Genomic DNA, 21,275 nt, shown 5'->3' on the forward strand with positions numbered 1-21,275 from the left:
CTTGGTGTGCAGGTGCTCAATATCAATCAGCTAAAACAGGTGTTCCATTTATTCAGTGCTTGTTTTTCGCTACATGTTCTGGGAGCGTTGTATGATGCAGCAGCAAATGAGCCAGGTCCAGCTGTTTTTTCCACCTCATTTTCCCACCTTTGTATTAATGCCTTAAGTATTTTATGTGAAGCATTTTGTATTGTCTTACTGCTGAAAGGTTTCGCACAAATACATTTTGTTAGCTTGAAAACAAAACAAAATGAATAATGAGGCTTGGGTTGTGGAAGTCAAACCAGCGTTGTTCCCACTCTTTATTGGACACACCTTATGTGCTAAGAGATAAAGTACAACCCTCTCCTTTCTCTCCTGCTGAGTAATATACTGCTTTATCAGACGTAAGCCATATACATAAAGTGGCCTTTTCATCAAACCTTACAGGAAAAAAATAGACCTGGGGAGGACGTAAACAATTTGATGCACTTGTGTTCTGCTCTTGTACACATATTCTTATGTGTGAACACATATTCGTATGTAGTGAATATACAAAGTAGCAATAGGGGCAATGGTAAAGTATATCCAACCAAATTTAAAGTGACTTTTTGTTTTTTTCATAACTATTGTGCTGTTTTTACTGTTAATGTGAATTCTGAGATAATAAAAGCAGGTCAGTTATCTTCAGCAGAAATATTATATCTTGTTAAAAAACCTGCCGAAAGTTTTCTTTTTTTCTTATTATCATTATTATTTTTCCCTTTTAGTTTTTACGTGTGTTTGAACCCTCGAACACATGTAACTACCCTCTGTTGACTGCAAGAGGACTTGTTATGATTGTTTGGTAGCTCTGCTATTGAGCGATTTCTTGAACAAGATTGCCCCCAGGTGAAATTTCAAGTAAACTGTTTTACTTATGATTGAAATCAATTGTAACCCACATTTATAATAAGTACATGTGTTCGGGGAATTGTTATACCTGTACTGATATTAAGAAGGAAAGTTGCACTTGAGTTTTTTACTGATGCATTTTATTATGATTTGCTCTGTCGTTAATGTGAAACAGCACAATGTTATTCAGTTACAAAAATAGATTTGTGAAGTGTTAACATCTTCTAGCATTTTTTTTGCAACCCTGTACAAAATCACTTAAAATGACCATTCCAAGTTGCTCAAACCTGAGGCTCTGCAAAACCTTGAATGAAACACTCTACGGTGGCATAGATGTGTCCTTCCACAAATTAGGGTTGTTGTTATTTTATTTTTTTCCAACATATTCTGTGGAATTAAAGTGACACTTTTTTACAGGCTTTAGGAATGTTGACTATTCTAAGACAGTTCCTCCTTATCGTGACAAAAGAGCTCAAAGAATGAAAAAACTTCAGAACCTCGCTGCCGAAACCCGGGATCGAACCAGGGACCTTTAGATCTTCAGTCTAACGCTCTCCCAACTGAGCTATTTCGGCGCGAATGGCGACATGCGGTGCCCATTTCTAATCTACATGCACTGTGTGGGTACAATGTGTGGAGCTGTGGTTATTTATATGTGGTTATCTTCAACTGCTTCCACTGCTATTAACGAAATACAATGTGATTAACCATCAGTTGTAGAGAAAGCCAATCAACTCTCCATAAGGCCGACACTTGTAAAGACCGTTTTTTCGTGGTTTTGGTCGTTTTGAACAAAATGCACGCCAGAATCTTCACTTGGTGACACAAATATTGAAAGATGCCATCAACGTTGTACAACAAAAGATTACGTTGAAATTTAACGACAGTCGCTACAGCTATCATTTGAACACAAGATGGCGCCATTGGTAACCTTAAAGTCTGGTCGACACACTCCTCACTGTCGACTTTTATCCTTGAAACAAATCAGAATTTAATGATGAAATCCCACAGTGACTGCATAAGACTGAAAATCAACGTTATAATGAGCGTGCACGTGTAATTCTGCTGGTCTCCTAGCTAAATTGAGATGCAATCTAATGCAATCTAAGCCTCCAGCTCAATCAGAGACTTGCGTAAGCTGTAGTTTACTGGCTTCATTTGATTTGTTTTGCTCTGTTTTTCCATGAGGAAAACCAAACCATTTACTATAAAACTCAGCCCATTCTGCTGCATCATATGTAGTGCATTTTATTATAGATGATGGCATGCAGTAGCCCACTGAAGTTCTTTGTACAACATATTTTGTAATGTTATGTTGTGTAGGTCATTTAAAGACATGTATTGCCCTTCTTAAATAGACCAGAACTGTACTGATTCAATGCCCCCACATCAGATTCCATTAATTGTTGACCTGTCAAAAAATATATTATTATTGAATTGTTATTTATTTAATTTCACCTCTATTAGCTCAGACAATGGATGAAATGTATAAGGTGCTTTTACTTGTTGGCCATTTTGACTTATGAATTTCATGTTTTTTTGGATAAGATTTGAATGTAAAGACATTTTACAAAAAAGTGATATTGTGGTACCCCCTCTTAAGCCAAGCTGGTAGAAATGACAAAATCGTATCAGTCTGCACTTAGTGTTGGACTTTTTCCTTTTCTTCAATGGGTTTTTTGGAGTGATGCAGCGCTGTCCCTTTATTAGTCATATGATATCTTGGTACCAGCTTCTGTGCCTCCCTTCTCTTTTTTTCTCCCCCTAAGCTCCCCACCATATTGCCTCATTCTCTCTCATACATTTCTGTTCCTCTGTCATCCCCCAAGGTGACTTTCCCTCCTTCACAGACACTGCAGCCGTTTCTCGCTTTGTTCTGGAAGGCATGAGTGTGGATAAGAGATGAGAGAGATGCAGACTGGCAGTATAAAGAGAGGGAGAACCAAGGGGGAAAATGGGAGTGTGAAAGAGGAGGGGTCTGATGAGATTATCAAGCAAGGATGGAGGAATCAACAGTGTTGATGAACAGCACAAACCAGTAAGGCAGCAAACACACAGACGCACAGACAGATTTGTCAACATCAAGAGCTGCCTCCACAGATGCTTACCTTACTAGCATGTTTCATCTTCATTAGCACTGGTGATTAGCACAGTTGTCACATACCAATGAGGCATATTGAGGGTTTGTTACAGTCAGCACTAAATACGGCAAGTATCTGGGACAGAGTTTCTAAATTTAGGGATCAGAGGAACAGAGATTGGAGACAGGAATTGTAAAAAGGGAGGGACAGCTGGAAAAAAGAGAGAATGATGTGGACAGGAAGTTTCAGAGGACCTGAGTCTAAACTCCACTTATAGTGGGATGAGGTCCAATCACACTTTTCACTGTCCTTTAAAAAGGCACTCAAAATAAGATTGAAATATCATATTTCCACCATTCATCCATTTTCTACATCCGTTTAATCCAATTCAGGGTCGCAGGGGGGCTTTAGTCCATCCCAGCCGCCATTGGGCAAGAGGCAGGGTACACCATGGAAGGGTTGCAAATCCATCCCAGGGCCACACAGAGACAAGCCAGACAAACATTCATGCACTCCATGCACTCTCACACTCATCCTAGTTTCAATTTAGACTTGCCAATTAATGTAACGTGCATGTATTTAGATGGTAGGAGGAACCTGGAGAGAGCCAACTCGAGCACGGGGAGAACTTGCAAACTCCAAACAGAGAGGCCCCAGTTGGGATTCAAACTCAAAACTCTCTTGCTGTGAGGTACTAAAAGATTATATCCTTGTCAAATGATCAAAAATATTTGATCAGAAATTATTGTGAGAATGATTAATATTATTATGTCTGTAAGTACTACATGTTGTCCACCAACTTTTTAAGTTAGAAAACAATGTGGTCTTTCTTCTAATTCTTTATCAGTTAGCCCTCTAGAGTGCTCTTGTTTCCAGTATCATCCGTAATCTGCTTTCTAAAACATAAACAAAAATGCATATCAATTGACACAGTGAACATAGATAGACCTTTTTAATACAGATTCTGCTCTTTTCTATACAATAACACATATTATAAATCTTATACAATACCAATATTTCTCTATACACATGGTCGTAGATGTAGAGTACAATGTACACACGTACAGTATTAACACAAATGCACTGACACATATCTTCTCTTTACAGTAACTCTCCAACTCACTAAGAGTTTATCACAATGGCTGACGTTCTGTCCGGCAGATGATTGTGGCCAAAAAAAAAAAAAGTTTTTCTGGCTGAAACCCAAATCCAACACTTATGTATTTACATCCCTGAACAATGTACATGAATACACAATAATTATTGTCTTCTGTTTGGCTCACAAATCTTGTAAAAGAAGTGAAAGTGAAAGTAGTGATAACCCAAAGCCCAAGAAACCCTCCCATGTCTCGAGTCCATAAAAAGTTAAACATGTACTCTATCTACTCAGTGACATAAACCGAAACTTACTCTAACACCCATAATACAACAGCTGATTGAGGGCTGTTTTTCTACTCTTTTTTTTTTGTTCATCAACTTTAGAAATGAGACATGAAGCCCTGAGGAGAAAGAGAGACACAGATACAGTATAATGTCCAGGTCTTAAGTCCAGAGGCTGTCTGTCTCTGTAGTCATTCAAAATGCTATCTGAAAGCAACCACAACAGGAGATGTCATATGTCAACGGGTGGTTCTCATTGTTGATATTTCTCCAGTTTGTAATTCTAGGTAACCTGCACCGACCTCAGACACTTTTAATGACGTTTTCTTAAGGTATTGTCCTTTGATTCCCTCTGTAAAACTGTAGTGATGTAACTTCAATAGTATTTCACCGGCCTGTCATATACACATAGTTACAAATGCTCCACATAATTATCTTTTTTGAGTATCCAGCAGCCTTCTAACCAGAAGAGTAAGTCCTCTTCCTTGTCTTTTCCCTCTGTAATCTACACCACATAGTCAATAAAGAAAAAACAACAATTCTGTGTTCACATTCTCTTTGTTCACATCTTAGAGGTCATTGCTTTGCTTGTGTGTTATTGCACAAATCCATGAACACGCACACACGCATGCACACGCACACACACACACACACACACACACACACACACACACACACACACACGCACACACACACACACACACACACACACACACACACATTACATCATTTACATAACCAGACACATGTTGAACACAAGTGTACAATTGTGAAAACATACAAACGCAATCACACGTTCCTCTATCATCGTGACTATCAATGGTGATTTTAAACCAAACATTTTAGCTTGACCTGGCACACATTCTTCTAAAAATTTGTTTTTTAATAGAAAATTAATTGAAATCAGTTGCTTTTGAATTTCCATTTCCTTGTAATTTCCTATGAGCCTGTAAACTTTAAATCTGAATGCTTGCATTGATCTAGCTTTAACTTAGCAACCATTTACATTAGGTGCAAACACTTTGACTCTATGTTGATACATTGTTGTAAACATACATCCGGACATTCAGCACCATGAGAATACTTTTAACTCAATTAAGGCATGACAAAAATAAGGGGGGAAAAAGAGAAATGTAGACGTACATTAAATATTTTTGACACTGAGAATATCTGTGCGGGTAAGTTTCTGTGTGCTTTGACAGATAGTTGCTAAATATAAATAAGTGTGCATTAGTTGTATATGTGTGGGTCTAACTGTGCATATGTACATGCACATGCAAGTTAAAGTGCACTCAGGAGCAACACTGTACTGTATGTGTTTGCAGTTATCAATCTCTTTCCCTACATGTGAGCTGCACACTTGTATTATACGTTTTTATGGCTAGGTTGTCATAATACTTGGCATGTGTTGCCATGGACATACATTGGTAGTCAGAGATAGACTAGTAAGTGCCTATGTAAAGACAGAGAAAAGCAGGGTTCAAATAAGAGCACAATGCTCACTAGTTTCCTCATCTGCAGGGAACCAGAGGCCACTGGACTGGCCGTGACCTAAACTAGCTGCCTCTCATCTGTTCTCACACCCACACACAAATATACTCGCAATCCATCACCATCAGCTTAGTAAGATACGTACAATTCTTCAAACTCACAAACACGCTCAGACATGAAAGTACACTCTGAAGACCAGCCTCATTCCCTTACTGCCTCTGTAAGACATCGATCAGTGACATCGCTGGCCTCCACCCGTGACTTGCGAGCCTTTCTTTGGCCTCCGCCCTCAACCCACGAGTTATGAATAACAGTCCCCCCACTGGGAGCTGGGTCTACTTGCAGAAGTGACACCACCCTTTTCTTAACGCGTGTTTTGAGGGCACGCCGCAGTTTCTGCCTGGTGAAAGCATAGAGCAGAGGGTGAAAGATGGTGGTTCCATAAGCCATCGCCAAGAAGCACAGACGAAGGCGCACCAGGCCGTCACTCGGACCCATGCACAGTATCAGAACATTGACTGCAGACAGAGGGGCCCAGCAGCCCAGGAAGCTGGATATGATAATTAGGGACATTTTAAGGACACGACGCTGACGTTCCCGGCGGTCCCTATGCCTCCGCACTGCCCGCCTCAACGCAATGATGGCAGAAACCGAGGCCTGCACACCCACGGAGGAGGCAGGCAGAGGCGTGGAGGCATGGGTCTGAGCTGAAGCTGAAGCTGGGGTTGGAGAAGCAGGGGTGGCTGGTGTGGTTGGAATGGGGGTGGTGGCAGCAGTGCTGATGGTAGTCACAGTCGCCCCACTGTCAGAGATTCCTTGGGGCATGGAGGAGAGTGGCGGCGGTGATGTGGGTGTAGGGGTGGCAGTGGGCAGGAGGGGAGTATGGTTGAGGTTTTGGTTCTGGTTTGAGGACACCGTGTCCGTTGGCAGACTCAGGTCCTTCCTCCTCTGCCTCCTGCAGCGTATCCTGCAGGTGGAGTCCTTTGTGCGTGTACTCCTCATCATGTGGGAGCCAATGCGGATATTGAGGGCCTGCAAGATCCTGGAGTAGGTGAACAGCATCACTGCAACAGCAATGAAGAAGCAGGGCACTTGAAGTAACAGGTGATAATACATAGCCAGACCTGTGTAATACCCTTGCCCTCCAACACACAACAGAGTCCTGTTCTGCCATACTGAAGGCAGGTGGTGTGAGGGGGAGGGGGGCCGAGCGGATGGTAATAAGGAAGGAGATGAGGAATAAATGGGGGTCAGTCCCGTTGTGAGCACTGAGTCATTATTCTGCCTCTCTGGCTCCTTGTCTCCACTGTTTTCAATTGTTGAAGAGAAAAAATCCCCTTCGAGAAAGGGCAGGAAAAAAACAGCCAGAGACACAGCCCACACCGCCGCCAGGAGCAGTGCAGCACGCCTGGGGGTAAGCAGACGACTGGCTGGACGCACTGAGATGTCGTATCGGTCCAGACTGATCACTAATACATTGACTGCTGTGGCCACACTGGTGAATGTGACGCAGGCCTCATGAAAGCAGCAAAGAGTGGCCAGGCTGCCAACTCCATTTTCATTAGATGGGAGCAGGATTACGGCCACAGTCAGCGGCAGACATAGCACACAGACCAGTATGTCGAGCACATGGAGGTTGACTGTGACCAAGTTACTGACTGAATCCACCAGGTTGGACTGAGCACAGTAGAGCACAAGTACGGTCAGGTTGCTGCTAAAGCCCAACACAAGTTCCAGCATCAGTACAGTGGTCAATGACACCTGGAAGCCCAGAGGGTAGGGGGAGCTCCAGCCCTCCTCCACGCCAGTCTCTCCCCCTCCGTCCAGCAGGCCTACCCCCTGACCATCGTTGGTCTCCAGGAGGTCACGATAGCCTTCGGTCTCCATTGACGCCTCAGCAGTCCTTCACGCATAGCAACAGCGGCCACCACACCAGACCATGGTTTATGTTTCCTTTTCCTCTGACTCAAACGAGACAGCGATGATGATGAAGACCAGATCCGTGTTTGTATCTATGAATCAGAGAAGAGAGGCAAAAAAGGTGAGGAAGAGAAAGACAAGAACAGGACAGAGAACGATCAATCAGTGCAGCAGTCAGCTTGCCTAATCTTTACTCAAAAATAACTGTACAACAAGTACATGCCAAACATGTCAGATTTCACAAGTTGATGCGGGAGGTGAAAGTGATCTTTGGAGTCACATGGTGCAGTTCAAGCTGCTGCTGATGACCCATGATGTCTCACAGGGCTCAGCTACAAACAGGGGGAACAGTTAAGAGAGGATTTAGTGCCGGATGTGTCCTGAAGGACATTTGCAGGTATGAATTCATGAATCAGATCCCTGACCAGTTCACATTTCAACAAGCAGTTAAACATTTCCCTTTTTGCCATGTTTGCCAGTTCATATGCTTGATTTATTCATGCCAACATAAGGTTCATAAATATGTTATGCAGGATAAGGCATGTGCACATAAACAGAACTCAACAAGCACACCTTTATTGTTGAGATGTCAGTGACACAATACATGTTACTACCTATGGCTGTTTGTTCTGATGGCATTTGTTCTTTGATGACTGACACCCAGCCTTGTGAAGACAACTCTTGTCTGTGAAGATCCCGTAAATGGCTTTTCACCCACAAGCACAATAAATTGTCAGCCACTGCCATCAAAAGGGGAGGTGGCAGGGACATTGGTGGGCTGATGGAAACAATGCAGTGCATGTCTACTTAGCAGCAATCCAACAAAGGGTGGCAGCAGCTAATAGTTCTCACAGGGAGACATAATGAAGATGAATTGATCAATGATGCACAGACAGTACCACTTAAACAATGCTATCAAAGAAAGTCCAGCTCCTCTGGCATCCTGTCTGCACAGCTTATTTTCCTGCTTCTGTCTCCTGGATCCTTTACACCTCTTTCCTCTTTTTCCTGTTTACTTCCTGAGACGGCTACCGTACTTGTAAAGCATATAATTTCTGTGTGGATGCTCTCCCATGCATGGGAAGGAACCACAATGTTGTGAAGACACCTTCCAGATATGAAGTAAGGGGAAACAAACTGTTACTTGAGTATCTGAATGAGGAAGAAAGGAGTCTTTACTTGACCCTAGTCTTTGCTGTCAGCCGTTCCGCTGCCACAGACTTTTTTTATACCGTCCTGTTGCACCGTTTGCATTTGTTTTATTTCACAGTTTTTCCTCCCATTTATCCTGTGGACAGGACCTGTAGGCAGAACAGGACTAGTGGAATAGTGGTCTATCTTAATTCACTAATGGGTTTCATGGGGTTTGCGGTGGTGCTGGAACATTGATTTAGAGCATCATTGATCTGCCAATTTAACAAGCCTGAGGAAAGGGAGCGCATAAACACACTCCCATCACATTCTCTCCCGGGGACCTGCGGTCTCATTTTGAGTGCTGCAAAACCAGTTGTGAGAGTGTTAATTTACTATCTTCTAACAATGGCTTCAGAATTTCAGAGATTTTTATTTTTCATTTGTTACTTTTATATTGTTTATCTGTAAAGGACTCTAACAGCATTGAACTAATCAAAGATTGATCATCCAGCGTCACAGACATATACTTGGTAGTAAAAACATTTGGAAATATTGAGTGGTAACATAATGTCCCGGCTCAATGTCAAATGTGTTTTTTCGACATGATTGCTTACGTGATGCAACAGAAGATCACGTTGCAAACAAAGATAAATTTAACACTTAAGAGTCAATCTCTTTCACCTGTCACAGAGGGAACATACAAGTCAATACTACTTTCACCAAGCAGCTCATGTTTGTGATGTCTTCAGCACTGCGTTGAATTAAGGTTTGGAAAAGAGCTGCTGTGTGTTTCATAAATGCAATCAGACAAAAAAATGATATTAAACAACATCCAACTGTGATCTGAGTGTCATTTCTTACAGAGTATTTGAAAACAGAACACAAAATGAGCCATAATACTTTGTAGTGACTGAGTCAGTTTCTTGATATATTCTTGATAGATCAGGCCGTCATGTGTTTCTCCTCATTTTCCTGCAAATAGCAAGTGATTGTGTGCAGGGCAGCATAGCAGCTTTCATCAAGTCATTTATGCTTTTCCATGAAAAAGGAATGATGTCACACAACGATAAAGAATGCTTAGCAGTATGATGAACAGATAAGAGCTACAAAGGGACTCAAACAATAGAGAGAGTGTCTGTTAGCATGTGACTAAATGTCAGATGGTCTTCGTAAAGGCAGCTGTGACTCTCAGCTGTAAAACTAAAAGATTTCCATTTGTACAGGGACAGAGAGGGGAAAGAAATAAAAATATTTACTGGGTTGTGAACTTTTTAATAATTTTCTAACAATCACAAGTGTCTCCTAAGTTGGAATAGTAAATAATCAGGTTCATTCGGGGTTGCAGCTCAATCTCATGGAATTTGTAGCTGTGGGAACTGATGACCAACACACAAAGAAGTCATTTCAAGGCAGTCTATTTTTTTATATTTGTTGTGTAATTGTATCCTTTTGTTGCAATAAGTCACGGGGTTTTGGTGTTTTATGTTTGTTAGCAGGTCGGTGCACTTCTGAGTGAGGTGTGCCAACAGAAAATTGCGGGAAACAAGGTGAAACTCTGTCACTGTAAATTACATCCAGTCTGTGATTGTCAGACCAGAGAGAAGGGAGAGGGGCAGGGGAAGCTTCGGGCAGCTATAAAACACTGTATATTAAGACATGACCCAAGCACAAAAGACATTCAAATTCAAAAAGTCCTTGAACTTAGCTCAGCTTAAAGTATTGCTTTTGAAGCCGTACCGCTGTTGTGCGAGCATCATATTGGGAACAAATGTATTATAGCCACAAAGTCTGAAATAGTTTTTTGGTATCTTAGTGGGTCCTCTTCCTGCCTGTCAATCAACAGTATAATTTATAATCATGTGCGCTAAGCCAAAAAATTTGACTGGTTGGTTCGTGTACGGAACCCAAAGAGCAACTGTCATCTGGAGGTTTTATTTGAGCTTGGTAGATGTTTTCATTATGTCTGTCATGATATCTCATTTACTGTTGATTCTGGGGTTTGCTCCAAAAGAACAAGCTGACAGTGTCCAGCACCCTGCTGTCAAGGTTATTATGGATGTTGGGTGGGAGATGACAAGTTGTCAAGCCTCTTTGCACAATATAACAAGGGTAAACACAAAAGCAGATTGTGTTGTCAGTGTGAATAGTTCAGGTTGTCTCTTTTTTTTTATCCTCCGCTACAAGTCTTGCATTCAGCCCGTACACAACCTATCCATGCATTTCATTTGCACCCTGACAATAAATTTTCTGCCAGAAGCTTGATAACTTCTCCTCAGCACAAAAACAAACAGTGAGCCTGCTATTGTCCCTGGTAGCATCTAGCATAACATTGTGTGAGGTATTTACTGGCATACTGTTGGAAATGTCTCTGAGAAATGACATACTTCACACTGAGAGGAGAAGATAGAGGAAGGGGGTGTCCAACAATGTAGGACTAACTTCTAAAATAAAGAAGTACTAAAGAAAAAAAGATACATGCATACAGAGAAGAAAATATAAATATAGAGAAAACTAATAAGAATGAAAATAACAGTAAGAATTACAATAGAAAATTCAGGTTGCAGCCTGCTAGATAGCTGACATAATGCATTTTTCAAAAGTTCAGAATGCAGCAGCACAGATAAAATTCCCTTATCTTTAGTTGGGAAATGTGTTTTTTTTTTTTTTAACAATATGACTTGCTCTCTTTTTCAGAGAGTTCAGAGAGTGCTTAAAGGCTGAGTTATACTTCTTTTAACTGCCCTTGCGCTTGCGTCTTGCGCGTATGTTAATGGCTCGAGACGTTTATACTTCATTTTGCTTCGTCGGCGGTTGCGTGTGCTGCGTGGCGATTCACCGCCAGGACAGTAGGTGGAGTAGCGGGTTTTTTCAATGACAAGCCTACTACGATGAAAGGAAATTCACCGCCAGGAGCTGTTTGGCAAGTCTCTCTTCCATAGATTCATGCTTCTTCTTCTTCTTGTAAATAGCTGGTATTTTGTCAGATTTTCAACACCTTGGGGGTCTAAACGACTACTTTCTCGCCTGAAAATGTTTCAAATGTTGCTAAAGTTATATATTTACAGAGTTTAGCCTATAGCTTAAGGGAAATCAGCTTTTCAGGCTGGCTGATTTCTGCTCGGGCAGGAGTGAAGTGCACTGTGTGTAAACGCTCTGCATACTGTCAGATCAATCAAGTAGTAGGCGGTTTCGACCACAGCCAGTGGCTTGCGCTTGCGTCTTGCGTGAAGTTTAGAAAATTGAGGTGACACACGCAAGCACGCAAGGGGGGGCTTGCAACCGCGCAAGGGCTTGCGTTGCGGCTTGCGTCTTGCGTTGCGTCTTGCGTTACCGACTATAAACCAGGCTTTACTTTCCCCACAACAATCTTGTCTGCATTAGAATTGCACTTGCTTTTCAGAACAAGAAAATGAAACACACAAACTCGATAATACACTCTAATGTAATTTCTGTTATCCTACCTCAGTTGATGGTGGTACACTTCACTTGACAGGAAAACCACCGTTGAAGGTCGGTGTACCTTTCTAATAAAAACAACATGTTTCTTGTTCATGTCTGGAAGGAGGCAGAGGCAGCTTATTAAATCTGGCCCTTTGTGTCACCACCGCTGTCCATTGTGCTGCTGCTGTTTGGTGGGGTCTCTACCTGCTGCTTTTTACGCTCACATTTTAAATCCCTTGCAGTCTAGACATGACTCTGGTTGGTACATGAGAGATTTGTGACAATGGGCTAATTACTTACGTGGGACCCCTAAAGAAGGCAAAATGTGCTCAAATGGCATATTCCTTAGGAAGTAGCTTATTTTCGGAGTGCAGTTGCTGCCAAATCTTTATGCAGAGTAAATCAAGTCTAGTTTACTCCTGGAGTGTTCTTCGAAGATGTGAACATCTTAGTAGCGCTGTAAATAAGATAAAAATATTAAAGGTTTAACAGGAAGTGGGGGCACTGTAGAATGAAAGAAATGCAGGCAGCAGATTTAAGCCTGATGTCTCTGCCCTGTTGGATTTGGCTGTAAAGTCTTGTTTAAAATAGAGCTCCATGTTTGGGTTAGCTACACACTGTATGTCAAATCTTTAAGCGAAGCATATTCCTCAGAATTTGTATTACTGTTGAACAAATACGATGCTCCCAGTCAGTTCAAAATGTTATTGATCTTCAAGCCTTAATGTTTAACTGAGGAAAAATGAGTTTGTATTCCCTCTGAGAAATGAGTAGATTTTGTGTTTGTACAGGGCCTGGAGATTATCAGTGGGATACTTCAGACTGCTTTCTGTGACACTGTTCAAATAAAGTACCTTCAAGAAACTGGAAGCAGCTTTGGGAGTTGATTTTTAGACAATATCCAACTGGAAAAGGTCAAAATAGCAGTAGTAGACACCTTGCTTCGGATCATAAATGTTCTGATGAGTATAGGGCTGACACTCCCTCATACCACAATTACATATCATCTGTAAAGAATTCAGTATTGGCACGCAAGCTTAAATGGATTAATGGGGAAAACATACACAGATTTTTAAAAAAAGATAAGGGCAAAGTACTTAATTATCGTATAAATATGCGTGTAGTGAACAACATGTTTTCTTTATGTTAGTCTAATTAGTCTGTGCAGTTGCAAAGAAATTAATTTTAGTCAGTATTCCTGTTGCTGTGGTTTATTTTCAGCTGCTGGAAACTTTCCAGCTCCTTGGTGAGTGTTTGACAACACTAATAAATCCCTGAGGATGAGGATTTTACATAAAGACAGTAACGGCATTTTGAGACTGAAGGGCTGAATAAAAAGTTCCTGAATCCAGATCTGGTTTAAAATAAAATAAATTCAGCTATGTCCCACCTCTAGTACAGTTTCAAACATCCATAACTTTTGAGTAATCCCAAATGCCCTCCTTGGCAGAGGTAACTTATAACCAAAGTAAATATGAATCACTTTTTGCAAAAATAACATTGGAATAGAAAAATACTTTGGTAGTTAGCAGTGCCAAGAGGCAGTGTGTCTGACTAGAAAGATGAAAGTGTAGCAACTCTATTGTATTGTGGTTTCTCTAGGCTAACATGTATAGAGAATTGTCTCCTTCTTTCCCTTGTAAAAGTGTGAAATGTCAGGACAAAATTGTGAGAAGGCTTTGTCCTCTGATACTTTGAGAATGTCATCCAAAGTTGACATTTAGGGAAGAAAGGGACCCAGAGGAGAGAGTCAGGACAGAAGAGGACTGAAGGAAATAAAGAGAAAAAAAGAGAAAAAGCCAAAAGGATGACAGCACATGCAGCACGCTGACTCATGGCCGTCTCAAGTATTCCTAATGTCCGCAGTGAGACGATCGATCAAAGGCTTAATTTTCCCTCTCAATTTATCTGGCAGCACTAACAGCAAGCAGCGACCAGCTGGGCAGCAGTATCCCTGGCAGGCTCCCAACAAACAGCCTAAACAGGCAAGAAACACAACCTGTTCAATGAGAGCAACAACATACCAAGCTAATGTGTTTCAGAGCAGGACAGCCCTGGAACTTTAGGAAGAAAGCTGTTCAAAATGTAAGAAAACACAACAAACAGAGTCCGTTTATAACTCTGCAACAGTTAAAACCAACTCAGCTACTCCTCATGAGCAGCTGAAAAACGCTTAACACTGTGAAGTTTCTAAATGGGGTATCACGTATATCCCAATGATCTTGCAAATGACTTACAAGCAAACTGTGTGGTCCACAATGCTACGGCTAACTGCCACCCACCCACACAACCACGCAGTGCCAGCCCACGCCTGTGCACTCACTCCCTGCCTGTGTGCTCCCCTGCTGATTTGGTGGAAGATGGATTGCTATCTGAGGTGAACGACATGTTGTGTACTTAAGAAACTGCTGAATCTCACCCACGCTTAAGCCTGACACAAGTTAGGGAGAAAGAGATGGTGGTAAAAGGAGGTGAGATTAAAAAAAACGGGGCTAGTCGCAATGAGGGATGATGGATGGGAGGAAGACTTAGCGGTGTGCAGATGGATGCTGAGTCCAGTCCTCGCTGGAGGGGAATGTTTGTTCCCTGCTCACTACTACTATCCATCTCTCTTTTGAATAGTCCCAGTTGCACCGCCTGGCCTCCCCTCCTCACCATCCATCGAGAAGCCAGCACATGGCTCTCAGCCATACTCTACAATATGTTTGTGTAATCCCCTCAAGACTGTCTGAGTAGACCATTCTGTGATTTTCAATATTAAACTAGAGCATTGCAATGCATCACTGCATGTAGACTCTCACAGATTGCTAGAACTACATCAGAGACTTGCACGTTGAGTCACTTTATACCCTCTATTTCTGACATGTAGCTACTGTACCAGAAAATTAATAAGGCAGCAATAGGCTGGTTAATTATTACAGTCTGTAACAGCTATGTATAGCTATGTATAGAAATAGGACCTTGGTCCCTAGACAGCTTGGTCCACAGGGTGTGAGGCATCATTACCACCTGACACCATACTTGATGGATTTCATTTGACTCTGCCATTCATTAAAGACACCCCTCTGTATACTCTATCCAGCTGTGATGTCCAAAGCCCGTAATTTTGCTATTACAAGCGCCTTCCGTCAATACACTCTAATCAAGGCTGTCGTGCAGTCCCAGCTCTTCAAAAACAAAAAGAAATCCATGTGTGAAAGCTTGCAAAATTAAGATAAATTGAGCACAAGTGGAGACTTTAACATCTATCAGAACTGGAGGCTGTTCACTGCATCATTGAACAGAATAGCAATGATTAGTAATGATGTAAGCCGAAGAAAGAAGGATACAATCAAGAGATATAGAGACACTCATTAAATTTATTTTAGAGCAGTAATTACACCTCTATTCCATAAGTGAACTGAAGTGATTGTTTGGGATTAGCAGAACATCTCTCCATCTCTCCATTTTAAAGCTCCCCATGAGCGATGTCCTTAATAAAGTCTGAACTGAATCAAATAGCACGTGCCATTAGGAGTTAAATTAATTGTCCAAATGCAGTCATCAAATCTAAATAGCCTGTATGCTACACCCACCTGTGTTGATTTATGTTGTGCTGGAGTGTTGTGAATAAACAGTCAAGTCACAGTGTGAGGTCTGATGTCACTTTAATGGTTCTCTGGTGACATGGCACCAAACCAGCAGCTGTGTGATAACAGGTCTCTCCAGTCGTATCGCTGACAGCAGATTTCACCTGAGTGCATGCCTGAGTGCACTGAACATACCCACAAACACTGAAAATCTCAGACAAACAACAGATTGTAAACCAAGATGATGAAATTAGTTGACTTTTTTCTAGCTTTACGTACCTTTGTGTCACCACCGCAGCCCATTGTACTGCTGCTGTTTGGGGAGGGTGTCTCTACGTGCTGCTTTTAAAAATGCCGCAGTTTTTAGGATCGCCTACCGCATTTTCACCTAAATCTCTGGCAGTCTAGACATGACTGTGGTTGGTACATGAGAGATTTGTGACGATGGATTAATTACTTAAGTACATAAAAAAAGTAATATGTGCTCAAATGGCATATTTCTGAGGAAGTAGCTTATTTTCACAGAGCACTGCCAAATCTTTATGCAGAGTAAATCAAGTCAAAGCACTACATAACCTTTGGAAACAGCTGGACCACCCGTGGTCACAAGAAATGGAGCTTCATCAAATTGTGATGATGAATATTTATCCAAAAAATTACATCATCCTTAAATTCCAAACAGAAATCTGGCAGTCAAAGTTCAAAAGAAATGGGACTTTCGGGTCGAATGAAAGTTTCTGTTGAGTTGCTTTAAGGAACATTTCCTCAACTTTCTGCTGCTGTCTCATCTGCTTTTTACCTTAACTTTTATAAAGTTGAATACTAAATTGCTGGAGTGCTACTCAAGTGCAAATTGCAAAGTGGGCGCTTTTAGTAAAACATGCTCATTAGCATGTAGCTGTGATTCTGGGTGGATTAGAGTTGTAGATCAGTGGAAAGGTGTGAGACCTTGCACCGGTGCGAATGAGGCATTTCCATCATGTCTGCTCCTTAGCAACCCTGCGCAAACAAAAGCTAATGATAGAGATACTGCTCAATAGAACTGGGATGAAAACTCAGAAACTTCTCTTTAACGAGAGTTGCCATCGTGTAGCACCCAGCAGAGCAGAAATTAAATAAATCTACCCTAATCAGGAACATTTTGTGCTCATGTAGTGCTCACCTTCACCTTAAATTGATTTAGACTAGGATTCCATTCAGGGCTTACAGAGAGAGGACTCTTTCAATACATCAGATTTCTGACTCACACTGAGAATCCATTAATAACTGGGCTTAATAGAACCAGAGAGCATATAAAGAGGTCAGAAATAAGGAAAAAAAAAAACTGGAACTCCAAACATAAGGAGAAATAAAGAAATTGGAGCTGATAAAAAGAAACCAGGTTAGAATGATTAAACTATTTAACCCTTGAGGGCAATTCGATTCAAATTAATACCATTTACCTCCTACAGACAGGACATCATTGGCCAGGAGAGGAGAGCTTCCCTGCAGGCATACCATGAAGATAGACGGGTCTAACCTCAAGCGGAGAAGACCAACACATATACAAATCTGTCATCATGCAAAGCCAAGATTGAGGGATTGATTTTCTTTTGTCACACAAAGAGCTTTCAAATGACAATCCTCAGGAGAGGCAAAGTAAACGAGACTCAAAATCCCATACACTTCATGTTTGCAGCTTACATCGAACAAAGCAGATCTGTGCGCAGCATGACAACGTATGTTGTATTTGATCAAAATCACAGTTAATACACTTGCTGTGTGTGACCACAGGAAGCCTTTGTACACAGGTAATCTCTTCCATCTTGCCCTTTCTATCTTCTCTTGAAAGTCTATTTCCCCACGATCCCTCTTCTGCTCTTCTAGTGATGTCTTGTTCCATATCCTGCTTCTATTTATTTGTGGTGAATTCACGACTTCACATCTTCTTTTTTCCCATCCAGAGCAGAGATCTGCTTCAGAAAACTTTGCACAAAAGAATGAGCAATCGTAGCCATCAGTAATCAACGGATTAGTACACAAGTCAATTGCTGGTGTTTATTTTGTTTCCCTTTTCCCTGTTATGCTTCTGAGGCTCTATATTATATAGTGGCTTTAATTTTTTCTAAAGCAAGGGTGAGGACAATTTTATGACGAGAATTTTATGCTCAAGAACAACACAGAATTTTTAAAACTTGTCTGGGTTAGCTAGGCCAATTAAAAAGGAGTTGTTCTAATTCCTGCTAATGTTGACCCTTGTCACTTTTACCTTAGATAATTGCCTGTGGAGCAGAGAAAAAATAAATAAAAAGATGTTTTTCCCACAAATAGAATAAATCTTTAAACCAATAGTCATGTTGAAAGACACATCTGGCGCATAAAGAACATTTCCAGGATTATGACAGCGGGGAGGCTCTTACATAAATTCTGTGTGCTTTTCTCACACTGGCGTTGTCCTAAAATTCCCTCACGAACCATCTCAGTGTTGTTATATAAAAGGTAAATAAGACCCCTCAATCAGCGTGACAGATCAGAGATACAGTACTCTTTTTTTCACTGCGCGGAAAGAAAATATGACAGCTTCTCCCAACTGTGCTGCCGCTTCTAACTGGAGAATGACACGCATGCAGCAGAATGTTACCCCATCAGCAACATCAAAGCTTCTCTATAAATACCTTTATAGACACAAACATAGAATGACCTACATGCAAAACAAATGCTCAAACTGCCACCCTGACAGTTGATGCGAACGTGAAAAACCTAAAAAAACAATTGTCCATGCGGGAGTCACAGCTGGCTGACGCGCACATGTGAGTGCAAACACAATCCAGCTGCATGTTTGTATTCCGCGTGTACTATTTTCTTTCAAGTAAAGGGTGGCAGTGGTTTTGTCTGGCATGATTTTTAGAGTCATGAAATAAACACAGAATAAGTACGACTGATATGAAGCAGAAATGTACACCTTTAATGATGCATACTCAACATTTTAATTAGTGTTCCCCATGATAAGGGAAACCAAGATCCTGCAGATTACAGCAAACTGTTAGTTAAGAGAGTCTCTGCTAAATGGCTCACAAATGATGAAGCCGCACTTTCTACGAGATAACACAGCAACAGTATTTACAGCTGACTCAAGATTAATTAAGGGGTTTGGGGGGGCTGGATATCACTAAATTAGTGAAAAATGAGCATCAGAAAGTATGTCAAAGAGAATTTAATAAAATGTGGAGGCAATGTTATTATTGTGAATGCAAAGGGAAAGCCAAGTAAACCAAAAAGTTGATACTAACTGAATCCCTACAGTCACTGAAGTATCAGAAATATCATGAGGCAAAGCTTATGGTATGGAATTCTATTTGGAGTTTGTAGTTAAATGCATTCTTCTTTCATATGGTACCAGAGCTACTATTGCTCACAGACTGCAGTATGACAATAAACCTAGCCCCTAACTTCCAGAAGATGTTGATCTGCTGGTGCAAAGTTTCTCAGCAGTGAGAGACCTATCATAAAACACTGCTCTACTGCCTTGCTCCCTTTTCACAGGTCATCAAGAACAGAGCAGTGTTCGCAGTCTCTTCAGATGAAGAGACGATACACACAACCTAAACAGTGTGGAATGTGCAGAGCAAATAATGAAAGCAAAGCAGAGCTTTATGAATACAATTGTTGGCGTAGTCACCAACCATTGGAACAAAATTAACATAAAAGCAGCAGTTAAAGACATAAAATGCAAATATTTTGTCACACTCTTACGACGAGATATGAACCCATATGCCGCAATGGCATGCCACATTTTTCCCTCCTGTCTGTTGAGGGTAAATACATGTGAAGGAGCCATTATAAACAGTCCTTTAAAGTCATGGTCTCATGGGATTATGACAGTTCGAGATCATCTAATGAGTTGCAGTGTGAACTGGTTTTATCTGATTAAAACGTTAAATGTGAAAACACTTGTTTTTTTGACTGAGCCTGTGCTCTTTAAATGATCAAAGGGCCACCTCCATATCAAGCGTGGCGCATGCATGTGACTAAAGCATATCAACAGTCACTGGAAAATGGAACACATAGAGGACCGATTTGACTGCAATTAACCAAAACAAATCACTAAATCATAGATTTTTTTTTTCAATTTACTGATGTTTGATTTAAAAAAAAAAAAAAAAAAGAATTCTGATTGCATCTGGGCAGAAGAAAATCAAACCCAAACAGATTTGTTTGAACCTCTGTTTAGTCGCTTGATCCGAAAATGCAAACAGGCTTTTAAAAGGCCTGTCTTAAGTCAGACTGCGAGGTGATTTGTTGATGTTGCCTGTAATCACAACAGCGTTAGACAATCTAATCCCGTAGAAAGAGCCCTCAGCAACTGTTGGTCAAATTACAAAGGACAGTAACCATATTAAAGCCTAAAACCTTTACATCTCTTCAATTGTCTCTGTCAAAATATTCTCACTGCACATACACATATTTGTAGCCTATATATCAAAATCATGATAGGACTTTGGATATTTACCTGCATTTGCTATAAACGAATGTCTTAAGAAGAAGTGTCACAGACAAGTGTTAAACTTACCAGTTTGGGTTGTGGGAATTCCCTTTACATCCTACTGCAGGTGTCGGTGCGCTGCGCTTTCTCCAGATCTGGACCCTGCTTCACTCCAGCGCTCTCCAGGACAGCCGGCTGTCAGCCAAAAACGTGACTAGAATATGTTGCCTCCGTTTTGTCATAAATGTTACAGTGGGAGGGGGAAACCCTCCACGCCTGCAGATGCGGAGCGCAGCAGTCGCTGCTGTCCGCTTACAAACAAGGTAATTTCTTTGTTTTGGCGTTATTCTTTGAATTTCCCACTCCGCGCGGCGCGCTACAACTGTCCACTTTTATTCCGCCGACTTGCACTGCATCTCGCACACGGGCCGGCGATCATGCGCTAACCGCTCACAGGAGCGCAGACGCTCCATACCAGTGACCAATACGGTGATCTGCAAGCTGAGGGAGGGAGGATGGGGAGGACGGAGAGGGGTTCTGTTGGAAGGGGGAGGAGACAGGGATGCGGGAGGAAGAGCGGGTGGGGGGGCGCATGTGTGTAACGGGTAGCCTTTCACAAGGACGACCTGAGATTCCTCAAGGGTGAACACACTCCTCTGTAGTATTTCAGCGAGATTTCCCACTTGCGACTCCTTGTCTCCCCTATCCCCACCGCTTATCTCCCTGTCTCAAAAAATATTACGCACACTTTGGTTGCATCTTTCTCAGAGGAAAATGACTGGATATACGGGCTTTACTTTGAAATATCAGTTTCCCCCTACTGTGTTAAAAGCTTTAGGAGTAGGCTGTTCTGTCTTCGCCTCACACCGGGGGCTGCACTATGCAGGAATTTCCATCCAGCTGCTTCATGGCTGGTGGACGGTG

At 41.6% G+C, this 21,275-nt stretch overlaps 1 protein-coding gene and 1 non-coding gene across 2 annotated transcripts; both read right to left on the minus strand.

The window, feature by feature from the left end:
* Positions 1-1,375: 1,375 nt before the first annotated feature.
* Positions 1,376-1,448, minus strand: trnaf-gaa (transfer RNA phenylalanine (anticodon GAA)). The gene has a single exon. It is a non-coding gene; the product is annotated as a tRNA-Phe (tRNA).
* A 2,439-nt stretch (positions 1,449-3,887) lies between these two features.
* On the minus strand, positions 3,888-20,833 carry LOC142377807 (G-protein coupled receptor 22). Its single transcript, XM_075462125.1, has 2 exons — positions 20,439-20,833; positions 3,888-7,837 (listed from the first exon to the last, which is right to left on the minus strand). Exon 2 carries the CDS (start codon positions 7,710-7,712, stop codon positions 6,027-6,029), a length of 1,686 nt encoding a protein of 561 aa, XP_075318240.1. The 5' UTR covers positions 7,713-7,837; positions 20,439-20,833; the 3' UTR covers positions 3,888-6,026.
* Positions 20,834-21,275: the final 442 nt, after the last annotated feature.

This window comes from Odontesthes bonariensis, chromosome 3, assembly GCF_027942865.1.
Source record: "Odontesthes bonariensis isolate fOdoBon6 chromosome 3, fOdoBon6.hap1, whole genome shotgun sequence".
Taxonomy (NCBI): domain Eukaryota; kingdom Metazoa; phylum Chordata; class Actinopteri; order Atheriniformes; family Atherinopsidae; genus Odontesthes; species Odontesthes bonariensis.